General features: G+C 33.3%; 1 protein-coding gene across 2 annotated transcripts in view; it reads left to right on the forward strand.

Annotated features, from left to right (window-relative positions):
* The window catches only part of LOC106464017 (serine/threonine-protein phosphatase 6 catalytic subunit), a 43432-nt gene that overhangs the window by 8963 nt on the left and 19823 nt on the right, over nt 1–14646 (forward strand). The window contains exons 3-5 of one of the 2 annotated variants that reach the window (XM_013924123.2): nt 10262–10327; nt 12967–13034; nt 13961–14034. In XM_013924123.2, coding sequence (XP_013779577.1) covers nt 10262–10327; nt 12967–13034; nt 13961–14034 — 208 coding nt within the window. The remainder of the gene's footprint in view (nt 1–10261; nt 10328–12966; nt 13035–13960; nt 14035–14646) is intronic. The other variant, XM_022391662.1, reaches the window with a different exon arrangement.

Consider the following 14646-nt stretch of genomic DNA (forward strand, 5'->3'; position numbering starts at 1 on the left):
GAAAAATAAGTGTAAGAACTTGTATCTAAATAGCAATAATCTGTATACATATATAATATATAATAATTGAAATGTGACTGTATTTTACAAAATAAAATACAGCCAAGACAGGTCATTTTGCAAAGACTAAAGGTCAGTTTTATATTATTGGATACGGTAACATGAATGCACATGCACCATGTCATTGTAACTTCTGTATTGTTAGCCAAGCATGGCTGAAAAGGTCAATATAATAAAATAATAAATATATATAATTGTATAATGTTATGAGATTTAAGTTATTAAGTCTAAACATTTATGTTTTCGTGTTATAATTTGTAGTCATTCTAGAGTGAAAAAGGCATCATTTATATTTATTTCCTATCTTTTAACATGGTTACGAGGTCGATTAAATCAAACAAACCTGTACAGAGATTCGTTTCTGAAAATAACAGATGAAATATAACATTTTTTTTTAAGAAACATTTGATAACTATCTGGACATTATAAAAATTTTGCCTGTGAAATTTGAAAATTTTCTGATGCACAAAAGTATTATTAATCTTAAAATGAAAATTACTTTGCATGTTGGAGAGGCAACATGCGAAATGAAAAAAAGGCATGATAAAATCATTGCTTTACAAACCTTAAGACATAATAAAAAAATTGATATTTTTTGTATGAAAGCACTGTAATGTTTACTGATAATCTGCCAAATTTTGTTAACATTCGCTTACTAATTTAAAAGTTATAGCATGAAAACTATAACAAGTACAAAATGGTTACGAGGTCAGTCCTAGGGACTGAGCCTGTGCTGAAAAGTGTTAAAACTGATATTAATATTTGATTTATTAAGTATGTTTGATGCCAAGTTTACCCATAGTGAGAGGGTTAAGAATTATAATGTGTAGTTTCATGATTACATTGGGTGAAGGATCTTTAAAATGACCGAGCCCATACATGGAGGAATAAATTTAACCTTTTAATTAATTCTTTCTGTACAGCAAGGTGAAAGTGCACATCACAATCTTTTACAGAGTTAAATTCAAAATTTAATTAAACAATTTTATATTATCAATATTTGTCAATATACTTGACATCAAAATGTAGTTTATGATTTAACTTTTTATATTATTTAAGTTTTTATTTCTAATTTCAAAAATAAATTTTCAAAAAAATCCCCTGTCTTCTCTGTGTCACATGATGCATCTGCACTCTGAATTCTCTCCTATATATTTTTTATATCTCTCCTAACAAGGCTTTCATACTGTCCAAGCAAATAAAAACACAAACTACACATAATGACAAACAAGAATGTAAAATTTGAATTGCCCACCTTCTCGATTTGCTGAGTTATCAATAAATTTAATCTAACTTGCCAGAGTAGCCCCTTCCATCTATCTCAGTTTTTGAAGTATATAATTGTCTTTTATGTTGATGATGGACATGTTATAACCATTAGAAAGAGCAGTTAATGTTCTGTATAAGTCTTGGTATCCATTGGTTGCTTTAGGTGAGAAGTAGATGGTAGTTGAAAAGAAAGCTTGACTTGTGTTGAGCAAAGTTGTAGCTCTGAGCAGTAACAGAATTTTTTTAGCTTATTTATAGTTTAGAAAGAAAGCCAGATATATTACAGTAGTTTTGGAAAATTCCAATGGATTGTATACTTTTTGTTCTAAAAGGCACATTTGAAAGCTACATGCATTTTTTGTTTGGATACCTAAATTTCACAGTAGTGGGTACAAAGTCTGCAAAAAAAACTATTAATTCTGAGATAAATTGCCTCCACACACAAATTAGCTATCATCTTCACATGTCTGCCTGCAAGATTTGCATGCCACCAGCCTTGGGGCAATTCCCACCTAATTTCGCATGTTTTAACATGAAGTGCACTGGTACATGATGACTAATCTTGAGACAAAAGCACTCCACCAATAGGGGCAAACACAACCTCCATGTACAGTAACTCACCTTATGCACTTGCATTTGTCATAACTTCTTTTTTCTCCTCATCTGAGTTCAGTTTGATAAGATTTACATTTGTCAATGAAATTTTGTTGTTGTTTTTTGGTTTTTGTTTCAAAAGTTTTGATTTTTATTATGAATTGTCAATTGACTTACTACTATGCGAGTGATAATGTTACTTACACAGTCCTTATTTCTACTGTGGCTTCTGGAGGCTTGTTAACTGTTGGGGACATTGTAGCCATTGTTCAACATGTGAATTACCACATACTTACTAGGCCTTCTACTCCCATCCCATCAACTGAAATTCTTTTTCCTCAGTTGGGAATGATCTACTGGACTATGAATTTAACCAATCGTCTCTTTCCTCATTGTTTGTTATTAGGTATTATATTGTTTCCTTTCTCTAATAGCTCTTCTCTCACACCCAAATGCCTCATCCCCCTTTGTGACTCTCTTTGTCCTGACTTGTAGACATTCTTCCTTACCTTTCTTGTTTCCTTGCCCTTGGTATCCATTTGATTTACCTGGGGATCAGGCCTCTTTTCTTCTATTTCACTCTCTGGTTCCCCATTTTCAAATTTTTGTCTTTTTCTCAATACCTTCCTGTATTCCTTCTACAACCTCCACCCTTTGTGTGAGGCATTTCATCATACTCCATATGGGTTCTCTGTAGGAGTTCATTCCCTTCTGTTTGATAGCTCAGTCTGTTACACTTCTTTTGCTCTGTTTCTCCTTACTATGTTCCTCTGATGTTGGGACTCATTGGATTATGCTCCTCTTTACTGTACTCCTTTTTGTGAATATAGTTTTCACTGGGTTCATTTTCTTTGCCTGGAACTCTTTATTGATGATCATTTCTCTTTGGAGACTTGGACTGATGTTATACAACTACAGTCCTTGTAATCTTCTCAGGTTTTTTTCTTTCTCAACCTTACTCTTTACTCCTATTCCTTGTCGTTTGAATAAGTTTACCCCTACCATTTCAGTTTCTAGGCCTTCCTTTTCTTCTAATCTTCTTTCTACCATACATCTAGTTATTTTCTCTACTCGTCAGTGACTGTTCTGTCTCATCCAACTCTGTGGGTACCCATTTCATCCTCATCTCCAGCTGTTGGTCACATTTTCTGCCAACAGTTGTTTTTTATTTCTCCAACTTGGTCTCTCATCTTGCTTCTTTTCCAATTTCCTTTTCTCCTCTTTCTGACCCTGTGTATGGTCTCTTTCACCAAGTCTGCAGTTGGTAATGGTTGATGTGTCAGACATCTCCCTACACATCATTTTTGACTTCCATGTCCTTTCTACATTCTATCTATTAGTTTTGCATCATCCCATTCCTTGCTCTTACCTCAAATTTACTACCAGCCCCTTTTTTATTTTGAGGGTCTTCACTCACCATATTCATGGGTCGTGGCTTACATTCTTTTTCTTGGATGTTTGATTTTTGTTGACCTATTCTTGGATGATTTCCTCTTCTCACTCTATTCTTTTACAGAAGACCACTCAGTTGGGGGCTTGTCATGAGATTTGAGTCATTTCTCATGCTCATTCAATATTTAGTATTTCTGGGCATTTTCTTCATCACTTGTCTTAACCAAGTTCCGCCTTCTCTTTGTCTGCAAGTTGTAGTGTATCTGATTACCAGGATTTGCATTTCTCATTCTTTTCCTGCACAAGGATTCTTTTGCTTTTGAAAACTTTGGCTTTCCTGGAACCCCTCATTCCTTTGGGGCAGGTACCTCCTCCAGTAGTGTTTCATGCTTGGGTTCCAATGTCCTTATTTGTGAACTTCTCCTCAAGGAAATGTCATGATCAAAGGAGTATGCCCATACTACTTCTGGTATTTCCTTACCAACTCCCAAACTGGATCTATCCCTTCACCAATGCTTTCCTGTTTGATTGGGGCACACATCTGGATGAGAGTATGAATTTTGGCATTTAGACACAGGATGTGTGTTCACTCCACATCAACATGTTTGAACTTCTTGATGTTCATTGGGCATGTTTTCATTCCTGCTCCTACTGATGAATCACTTGGTCATGATCCAGTCTGTCAGTTCCACAGTCATTTTTTACAGGAGGCACCTGCTCCAAGACCAATGTTCCCTCTAATTTTTTCAGCCCATGTGCAGAATGAATTTTTTCATGTGCACCAGTATCAAGGCAATGTGCAATATCAGTTTTTTTTTTTTTTAGGGGTGGTGGTATTTTTAGACCATTGACCCTATTGGATCATTAAGCTGCTTTGCAATGCTACCAGTTGGTTACTTGGGCTTTAGGCCTGTTGAATACTTTGGTCATTAAGGCTGTCAATGTGTTGAGAATCCTCATCATTACTGAGGATGTGCAGGGCTGGAATAATGAAGTGCACGGCACTTGCTTAGTTGTTGTGCAGCCGCACAGCTTAGAGGGAACACTGTCCAGGACTCTTTGCTTTCAGGTAGTGGACATATTCTTTTTTGGGCCCATTCACATTGTGTTTGTATTGTTGCTTGTCATTTGCAAGGAACTAAGAACTTGGTGTCAGACTGCCTCTCTGTGTCCACAGTCTACCAACAGACTGGTCTCTACACCCCTAGTTCTTTTGTTGGGCACACCCCTCATAGATGCCTTTGCCACTTTTCTCAACTCTTAGCTTCTTCATCCTTCTGCTCTGGCTGTCGATGATTACAGCTAGGCCTGTTCTCACCTCTTTCTATGTGTCTATCCCTCTTCATCTTCTCCTGCAGGTTCTCATCTTGATATACAACACTCCTTCATATGTCCTATTGTTGGTGCCTCATTGACCATCTCAGCCTTGGTTTCCTTTGCTTCTTTGTTTAGCATCTAGATTCTCCCTCCCTTACTTTACCCCTATATCCCCTTGCTTCACCCTCACACTTTTCTTTTTCATTGAGGGATGAAATCACCCTCCATTTTCATGTATGGGATTTGTCCAGTCTGTTGCTTATTGGGCTGGACTCTCTGATAGTGTGGCATTCTTCTTGTCACATTCCTGGTGCCTTTCTAATATATTTGTCTAAACAGAAGTGGTGGGTCTTTTATCATTTGTCCATCTGGCACTCCTTTTCTCCTGGCCACCATACTCTGAACAACCTTTATGCTTTTTTGCCTTGCTGTTAGTCCATAGCTTGTCAGTCTCTGTCCACAGTATTTTGCTTTTCCTGGTACCACAGGGTGTTTCTTCCCCTGTCCTCTCTACTTCTCGCTTTGGTTCTGTCTTTCTCTCCAGGCTTATTTCTTTCTTGCTTGTGATTACTATCATTTGGATGCCTATGCTACATTTGCTTTTCATGCCCTCTTCACCTAGTTATATACTCCTCTCCACATACCAGACTTAAAACACTCAGGAGAGTAACTGTACTTTCTCTCCTATCAGGGTCCGTATGTTTCTTACCTATTTGATTGTTTGGACCCAGATCAGCTCCTATGTTCTGTTTGATGTTGCTTACCACGTACCTCTCACTTTCAGGGTTCTTGCCATTTGTGTGCCCCTACCCTGGCATATCTCTTTTTCCAAGGACCTTTCTTTTTCTACCTTTACTTGATGGATCAGTTGACTCTTTTGTTGGCATGTGGATGCTTGCAGCCTGTTTCACATTTCTTCTCATTCAATTCAAATTGCACTTTTCTCATTCCTTTGCATCTCATCTTTGCTGGCCCTGGAATGAGATCCTCCAGACAGGTATGTTAATGACTCTCCATACATTTTTCTTTTCTTACCTACACCAACTAGCTATTTTGTTTGCTGGTGGATTATGGCTTCCACCAGTCACCATTCTTCAATCACCTCACCATCTTTGAGAGAATATGTACAATTTCTTTTATAGAGCCTCTTTTTAATTTCATAGGATCCTGTCAGGTGGCTGGTGTTGCTTCCCAGGGTACACTTACCCTAAATCTTCATCGAACAAGGATAATGGAAAGCACTCATACCATCCACCACCCTGGTTCTACCAGTACCCACTGCTGAAGACATTGTTCTGCAAGACCACTTGAGTTATCTTTGTGGTATATATATATATATATATTCAGTTGTCCAATCCAGACCTTACTTATTCCAAGGACTATCATGGAAAAAGCCAACATCAAGGTGGGTTTCTGCCTATTTTTTGGCTTGCACTTGCTGGCTTTTAAAAATAGGGTTTCTCAGTTAACTACTGCACTGTCTCCATAAAAGACCTTTCCAGCTGGAGATCCAGTGGGGATCTGAGCACCTCTATGGGTATGGGGTGGTGGACCATGGAGTATCCTTACCGACTGGGCTTAGCACAGTATGGTGAAAAGTGGAGTGGTGATGACACTGTCAGTGTAATACATGTCACTCCTCAAAAAACATAACACTTCTTTTGTGCCTTCTTCCTGCAGTCAGAGACTGTTCAATAGTGTTGAGGTGAGCCCATTATGTACAGACATGATACATAACTAATGTGCTCTCCTGCAGCTAGTCTGTTCAGTAGAGTTGAGGTGAACACACAGTGTACAAGAACATAATACATAGCTAATGTCAGAGTCTGTTCATAAGAGTTGAGGTGAGCACACAAGGTACTGTCAGAATGTACTCCTACCACACTACATGTTGGCTATCCAACCCCTTGTGTGCTTGAACAGTCATGTTTTCATTTTGTCTGTCCCTTTGACACGAGACTGTTTTTCCTCTTTCCTCCCACACTTTCTGGTCAAGGTGAGGTGCAGTTTCCCACAGTTGTGCCCATATAGAGCCCTTACCATCAGGTGTCACACTCCATGGGCTTCCCTTCAGATGAAAGGAGTTCATCTCGGTAAAATGTTGCACCAGCCCCTACACCACTTCAATGTTGGATTCTAGCTAATTTTTGTGAGAGGTGAGTTATTGTCTCAGAAGTTTACATTTTCCTTACCTGAAAATGTATTTCTGATAGATATTCACCTCTTAACGTACTCCCACCTGTCTTTCCTACTTCCAGTGCACTTTCTTTTGTCTTGCCTCGGCAAAAAATGAGGTTATCACAAGTTCATAGGGAGAGTTATTGCACATGGAGGTTTTGTTATCCTCCTATTGGTACAGGGCTTTTTTCACATGATGACATCATCATGCACCATTGCAGCTAACATTAAATTACATGAAATTAGGTGGCACTTGCATCAAGGCTAGTGCCATGCAAAGCTTGTAAGCAGACATGCAAAGTAGATAGCTAACTTGTGTGAAAAGATGAGTATTTATTGGAAATACATTTTCAGGTAAGGAAAATGTAAACATTAAAAGCAAACTGATGGGAAAAAGTTAACAGTTAAAACTGTGAATAAAAGTAAGTTGAAAACCTTGCATGAATTATGTACTCAGAGAAGAAGAAGAAAAAACTATTCATTTATTTCATATTTTTTTAACTTTTCATTTTACTCTATACATATGATTTCACTATAGTTAGTGTTAGGGTAGAGAAAATAAGATGCAAAATATAATGTTTTACCAAAACAGTTATGATATTCATTTAGAAGGTTCTGTAAGATGAAAATATTTTTAATCTTAATAGGAAAATCATCTTTCATGCTGAGTCAGTGAAGGCATCAGAAATTCACAGAGAAATCTTTGGTAGAAGTTCTTTATTTGAAAAAAAATCTGATTTTTTGAGTACAACAGATTTATATTGTTTACTAAAAGCTTGTCAAATTTTGTGAAGATGAACTATATTTGATAGTTCCAAGATGAGTCAAATTGACTAACTTCATATAAATTGCAATGGACTCGTATATTTTACATGACCTTATAACCACCACATAACCATTGTGGTATACTTACTTGGATTCTGAAAATATTTAATGTATCTTTACAAAATTTAGCAAGCTCTCAGTAAACATTAAAAATATTTTTTAGACAAAATTTTCAATTAAGATTTTTTTACTAAAACCTTGTCCTTAATTTATGGTGTCAGAGTGTTGACTGCTCTGAATGCAAAGGGATTTTCATGTTAAGATTAAAAATACTTTTCTTCATCTGACAATTTTCAAATTTCATTTGTGTAATCCCTAAAATCTCCTAAGTATATATCAAATGTTTTTTTTATATTTTTATTCAGAAAAACTTTATATTTTATCTGTTATTTTCTATACTATAACTCTACATAGTTGGTTGCTTTGACTGACCTAGTAATCACCATAAAAAAAATTGGAAAGTAATTTTTTCTCTCTTTCTGGAATAACTGCAAGTTGTAACAGGACACCACAGTTGTTTATCTTAAATAGTTTAAACCTTGTAACAGTATACATCTATTTATACTTAACTTTATTGTTTTATTACCTTTTGAACCATGTCTAACAAATAATTCTGCCACATAAGCTGTAATCCACTCAGTGAATGTGTAGCTCATGTTATCCTATCAATTTACATAATGCATGAGCTACTCGAGAGCATACTTCATGATGAATGATTATTATTATTTCTTATTACCTAATCTAACCTAATAAGTTTCTGATTTTCACATTTTAATTACTTTTATAATAATAAATAAAGAAAACACATGAAAACAAGAAATATAATATTTACTTGGACCTCTGTTTTTTGCTGTCAACTGTCAGTGAAACTTAAGCCTACTTTTTTACACTAATGGTACTACCACACTAAATATTTTTTTATTTAATGAAATACTGGACCTGGAAACATAGGTAATAACATGTAAAAAGCAAACAATATTCTCTAACTATCATAATTTTTCTGGCTTTCTAACTTTGGTATAAAAGCCATTAAAAATTAGCTAAGCTTGTCAATGTTTTTCCTGTGGGAATAAAGTTTGAACTGGAAGCAAAATAGACAATTCTTTGTACAGAAAACAGCATTTGATAGATTAAAACTTTGGAGTATGAAACATTAGAGAAAACTATTGGCAATTTGTTTCATGAAAGAGAGGATGTGACAGGTGGGTGTGGCTAATGGGTCTGATTTTCTAGTTAATAGCTCCCTAAACAAATAAGATTGAAGGCAATAAAATTGCTTTACCTGAATAATATCTATACTATAATAAGTAATTTATGTTAAGTTCCATACTTACATAGAGGGGTGGTAAATATATTAGAGAAGAGAAAAGATCTAGAGAGTGAATGTCACAGTTCTCACAATAGGGATGTTATTTTTTTTTATTTCCTTATACAATTAAAAACGTAAAACCTAAATAATATTAAAATTTGATTTATCAGCCATGTTTTGATGCCAAGTTTATTCATATACATTGATAATAAAGTAATTTGAAATTTTGAATGTCGCTCTGTAAAAGGTTGTGACATGCACATTTTGACTTACTCATTATGAAAGGGTTAACACGTTAAAAGAAAAAAGTCAGCTTGAGTATAGTTAATTTGGTGTTCTTCTAAGCAAAAAATAAATAAAACTTTAAGAGAGCTGTAAAAGAGTGTACAAAGACATAAAAATCAGTAATTAAAATGTAAAACAAAGTTAAGCATTTTAAAGTATTTCTTAAAACAAATATCACACATAGAAATAAGATATTTGATTTACAGAAGCTACCAGAGCTCACAAAAAAACATAATTTTGGGTATTTGGTACAAAAATACTTTTCTACAAGTCCCTCACATTAAAAAACAAAATGGTGAACTTGCCCATTTTTAGTAATTATTGAAGAGTCAGTATTCTACAAAAAAGCATAATTTTAAGTTTTTTTTATTTGAAAATTATTCTGCCATATTTTGGCCAATTTACATGGTACAAAGATACTTTTTTACAAGTCTCAGACAGAGATATAGACAGTATTGGAATTTTTGTCTTTGGCTCAATGTATCAGTGAGGAAAGCACAATTTGGGGTTTTTGTGAACTATTTATGTGCATGTCAACCAACTTACAAGAGATTTGGTACAAAGATGCCTTCCTGCAGGTCCCAAACAGTGATGTAGACAGTTTTAGATTTTTCCGTGTTTTTCATGATGTTTCTGGTGTCAAAATTGGCCATTGTTGGGACTGTGTGATGAAGATATGTTGCATTCACCCATGAATGTTGGCCTCTTTAATTGTAAAATATATTTTTTATTAAAGACAAGATTAATACTGATTTATAGTTTATATGATCAAATTTTCAATAAAACATTTGTAGGATTAAACTGTAATGAATCCTTGTAGAGTTGCTCTATAAGATTTTTACATTAAATGTCAGTTGCATTGAAAATTTTTTGTAGAATAAATCTCCTATTTAGATATTCTGAGTTATTTCTTCTAAAAATCGAACTAGATTTGAAGTACTGAATTTTATGTGTTGAAACCTTGTATATATATATATATATATACATACACATCTTTCATGTTATAAAAACTTATGATCTCTTTTTATCCAGTTCTATGATTTGGAAGAGCTATTTCGAACTGGTGGTCAAGTACCAGACACAAATTACATATTTTTGGTGAGTGTTTGTAAACTTTTGACTTCTGTGAAGCAGTGGCTTTCGGCTTGCTTTGTACTTTTTATTTTTCTGTGTAAAAACATTTGTAGATTTTAAGTCATCATCTGTACACATTGTCATTTGAAGAAAGTGCTTGGAATATTTTTGTTGAATTAATAACATCACTTCTCTGTTGGGAAACTTGTTAATGTGAAATTAAATTTCAGGAAACTTGTTACCAAATAATTTTCTTTTTCTAGCTAATGTGCTACTAAGAGATACAATAATATGGTTCTAAATTTTCAAATCAGGATAATGTTGTAGCTTTTTTTGTATATGGATGGTGTTTCTGAAAGTCTTAAGTAGGGTCACGGACACTATTACTACCCATTTGGAAGACTTGCTGTCTATGGTCTCCATTCACTCTTACCTACGTAGAAATACTGACAGAATTACACCTATGTAAAGGAATGTTCAATTAACTTTCAGGAATATAGAACGGTAAACCTACAATGCAGTTACTATTTTATATTTCTTATTTATTTGTATGGAATTGTAAAAAAAGAAAATGCATACTTATAACTTATTATCAACACTTTAATGTCGCGACAAAGAAATTGATGGATTTGCTACACATTTTTTTGTGATACTTGTTTTTGTGAAAACACCAGTAAAAAAAAAATGCTCATTATTATTCTAATATTGCTCATGTATTTGACCTATTTAGCCAGTTAGTTCTGTGTATATTATTACCCATAGTTTTCTCTAATAAAATCATCAGCTGTCTAAAATGCACTAGTTTAGGTCTCTAACAAGGTAATTTTGCTTCTATTATATATCATGTACTTTTGTAAGTCTCTTTAACCTATTAATCTTTCTCCCACTGTATAATTCCTGTCATTTTAAATCTGTTTAATAAATTAAACTACTTTGTGGCCATTTTGCTACCGACACCATTTTTAAATTCCATTCTGTATATGAAACCGAGTTACATTCTAAACTTAATTAAACCACTTTACTATCAATATATGTCAATGAAATTAACATTATAATGTATGTTATAATTTGAACTTTTATGTTATTTTAGTTTTAATTTCTTTGTTTCAAAGGAAACATTTAGAAAAAATACTTAACTGCAGATTTCATGTTGTGATCCATATGCTATGAAAAGTTTCAGCAGGGTTCACTCTTAACCACAATGTAGATAAGTGTCTAGATGACAATGTAGATCTATGTACCTTTTTTACATGTAAGATACAAAGTCTTACAACTATATTCATTGTGAAAAGAAATAAATTTTCCAACTCTTGATGGTTGCCATGCCCACCTTCTATACTTTGCCTTGAGATCTACAACATATATGTAGTTAGTAGACACAACTGTATATAGTCATTAAAAAGAGCTCAGTTTATACTATACTCTACCAACAGTTAGTTTGAAGTTGGTGTGAAGTTTTCCTCATGGTGTACATGTAACTGCTGATAGTATTGTTGTCTGCTTCATCGAGTATAGCATTTATGATAGTTTCTTACCTATGTATGCTATAGTTAGAGAGACAGTTAAATTGTATTTAGGTCTTACTTTTATATTTTACTTAATTATGTAATATTTGTGTTTTAAAAATCATATTTGAAAGGTTTAATGATTTTTATAAGTTTGTTTGTTTGTTTGTAGTGAAGAGCAAACCTACACAAAGGGTTATCTTTGTCTGCTCACCACAGGTATTGAAACCTGGTTTCTAAAATTTTAAGTTTGCAGACATACTGCTGTGTCATTTGAGGGCTCTTATAAGTTTAATTTGTTGTTTCCTGGATTGTGAAAGTGTATAAACAAGATGGCATCATTTGCTTGTGCAAAGCATTAGTGAAACGAGTCTCTGAATGGGAATCTCCATATAACAATAATAAAGCTCCGTGGACACCAGTTAACATATTGGCATAAAATATCAAAAAATCAAGGAATTTGAAAGGAAAATTAAAAATAAACTAAGTGAAAAGATAAAGATATGAAATTATGCATATTTAAAAAAAGCTTTCTAAAGACTTATACGAAGAGCTAAAAGGTATGTACATTATTCCATTTCTTAATTTTAAACATTTCATTGCACTATACGTTAGTGATATAATAGAGAAAATGGAAAATAAGATATAAACATTTACCTTAAAAACTTTTGATACTCATTTATGAGGTTTTAGAGATTATGCAAATAAAAATGTGAAAATGTAAGATAAAAAACAGTATTTTTATACTTCATATAAAAATCACCTTGCAGGTGAACTATTTAGTCTGAATGCAAATAACTACATTAAATAATGATTTTTTTATTAGTAGAAGTAGTAGAAAAAATCAAATTTCAAACAATTTCATCCACTAGTTTTATTTTTGGAATGAAATATAATAATAGCGATGTTAGGTTGTTAAAGTTTGGGGATGCGGTAGCAAAAGGATTAATAAAGTAAACCACTCTATAGCTATATGTATTAAGTCATTAAACCAAATAACTATTTTTAAGTTTAATTTGCTTTATTGTAATGTTTTTGAACCATCTAACATTGGTTTCTGTGTAGAATCATCCCTATTTTTGTAACTTGGCCAGTGATCATTATTAATTTGTCACGTTTGTATTTCGTATTATTGTACCTTTATTTTGTGTTATTTAGGGTGATTTTGTAGACAGAGGATATTACAGTTTAGAAACATTTACACGTCTTCTTACTCTGAAAGCAAAGTAAGTAATTATTTTAATATAAGAATGTATTTCTGACAATAAGTCTGTTGATATTGAATTCTTATTATTTTATATGAACATAAAATATGCTAAATCAGAATTATTTAGATATTGTTGTGGTTTTTGTTTGTGTGTATGATTAATTGTTAACTACATGGATTAGGTCATTGAATTTTACCATTTCTGCTTTTTCACATTAGATCTTTAAATACAGGGGTTTTCAAACTTTCTGGGCCCCCTTTGTAAATATTTTGGGCCTTGACAACCCCCTCACCACCACACACACACACACAGATTGATAGCAAGTTTCTTTATATACTGTTAAATGGCCATTTTCACACTATTTTTATGATCTTGCAACCCCCTTACAATAGCTTTGTGACCTCCTCTTTGGGTCAGGACCCCCCAGTTTGGGAAATATTGTTTTAATATGTAGTGAAAATAATAGTTATTTGATATTTACAGTCATGTGCTAAATGGAAATAAAACAATTTTTTTCATTGGTTAAATTATTATATGTTTACATTTTTATCAAATTGTTACAATGTGATGAATTACATGTAATGGCTGAGGTGATTGTTCAATGCTGTTGAATCTTTACACCATCCAAATTTATTCAACCCTAATGTGAAGGTTAAAATTGAAGATACAGTCACTTTAGACTGTATGCACCCAGGAGAAACTGTGCATGTGATTCATCAGATAAATATTATGTTTTATGTTCATAACTTGTTTATAAAAATATAGGCATGAAGTGAGGAATACTTAGACTGTATGAATATTAAAGAAAATTGTAGATATGCAAGTTTCATTAATTTGGTAACATGAATAAATAAAACATGCATATGTTTTATATACTTTGTAAAAGTTTAAAACAATTTTTGTATATGTGCATAGCTAATTTAATTTTGTTTTGTCCTTCACAGATGGCCAGACAGGATTACACTGTTAAGAGGGAATCATGAAAGTCGGCAAATCACTCAAGTGTATGGCTTTTATGGCAAGTCTAATACAATTTTGAATATATGGTTAATAACACAGTTTGAATATGTTATTTTTATGTCATACTATTTCACAGAACTCTTTAAGAAAGATGAATTTTATGTTTCAAAGAGTTAGAATTTTGCTTACCACCCATGCCAGAGAAAATGCACTAAACTTTCATATTTAGGGAATTGACAAGGCAGTTTTTTTCATGCAGTGGTGTTGGGCATGAAATCAGATATAGTAAGAGTTTGTTTTAAAGTCAGCTGATTTCTGTATGGTTCTAATGGGAAACCAAACTCTTCCCTATGGTTCTGTTTTTGTGTCAGTAAATTGTGGAAACCAATTCAATTAACAGTTTCAATTATAAATGTCTATACTTCACAAGAGGTGAAATACCCAGGAAAACTGTCTGATTTAGCAAGACTCTGTTACCTTTTTATCCTACTTTATCTCTGTTGATCTTTACCATTATCTTGGCATAAACTACTAGAATGGAAGACATTTGCCATGAGAGTTTAGTGCATTTGTGTGAGTATTATAATAATAATTCTGTTTTAGAAATTAGTCTAATGCTTTTCTTATCATTGTAACCAATTTGTATTATTTTCACAGGTTATAAAAGTTT

Source organism: Limulus polyphemus, unplaced genomic scaffold (assembly GCF_000517525.1).
Source record: "Limulus polyphemus unplaced genomic scaffold, Limulus_polyphemus-2.1.2 Scaffold1541, whole genome shotgun sequence".
NCBI classification, from domain to species: Eukaryota; Metazoa; Arthropoda; class Merostomata; order Xiphosura; family Limulidae; genus Limulus; species Limulus polyphemus.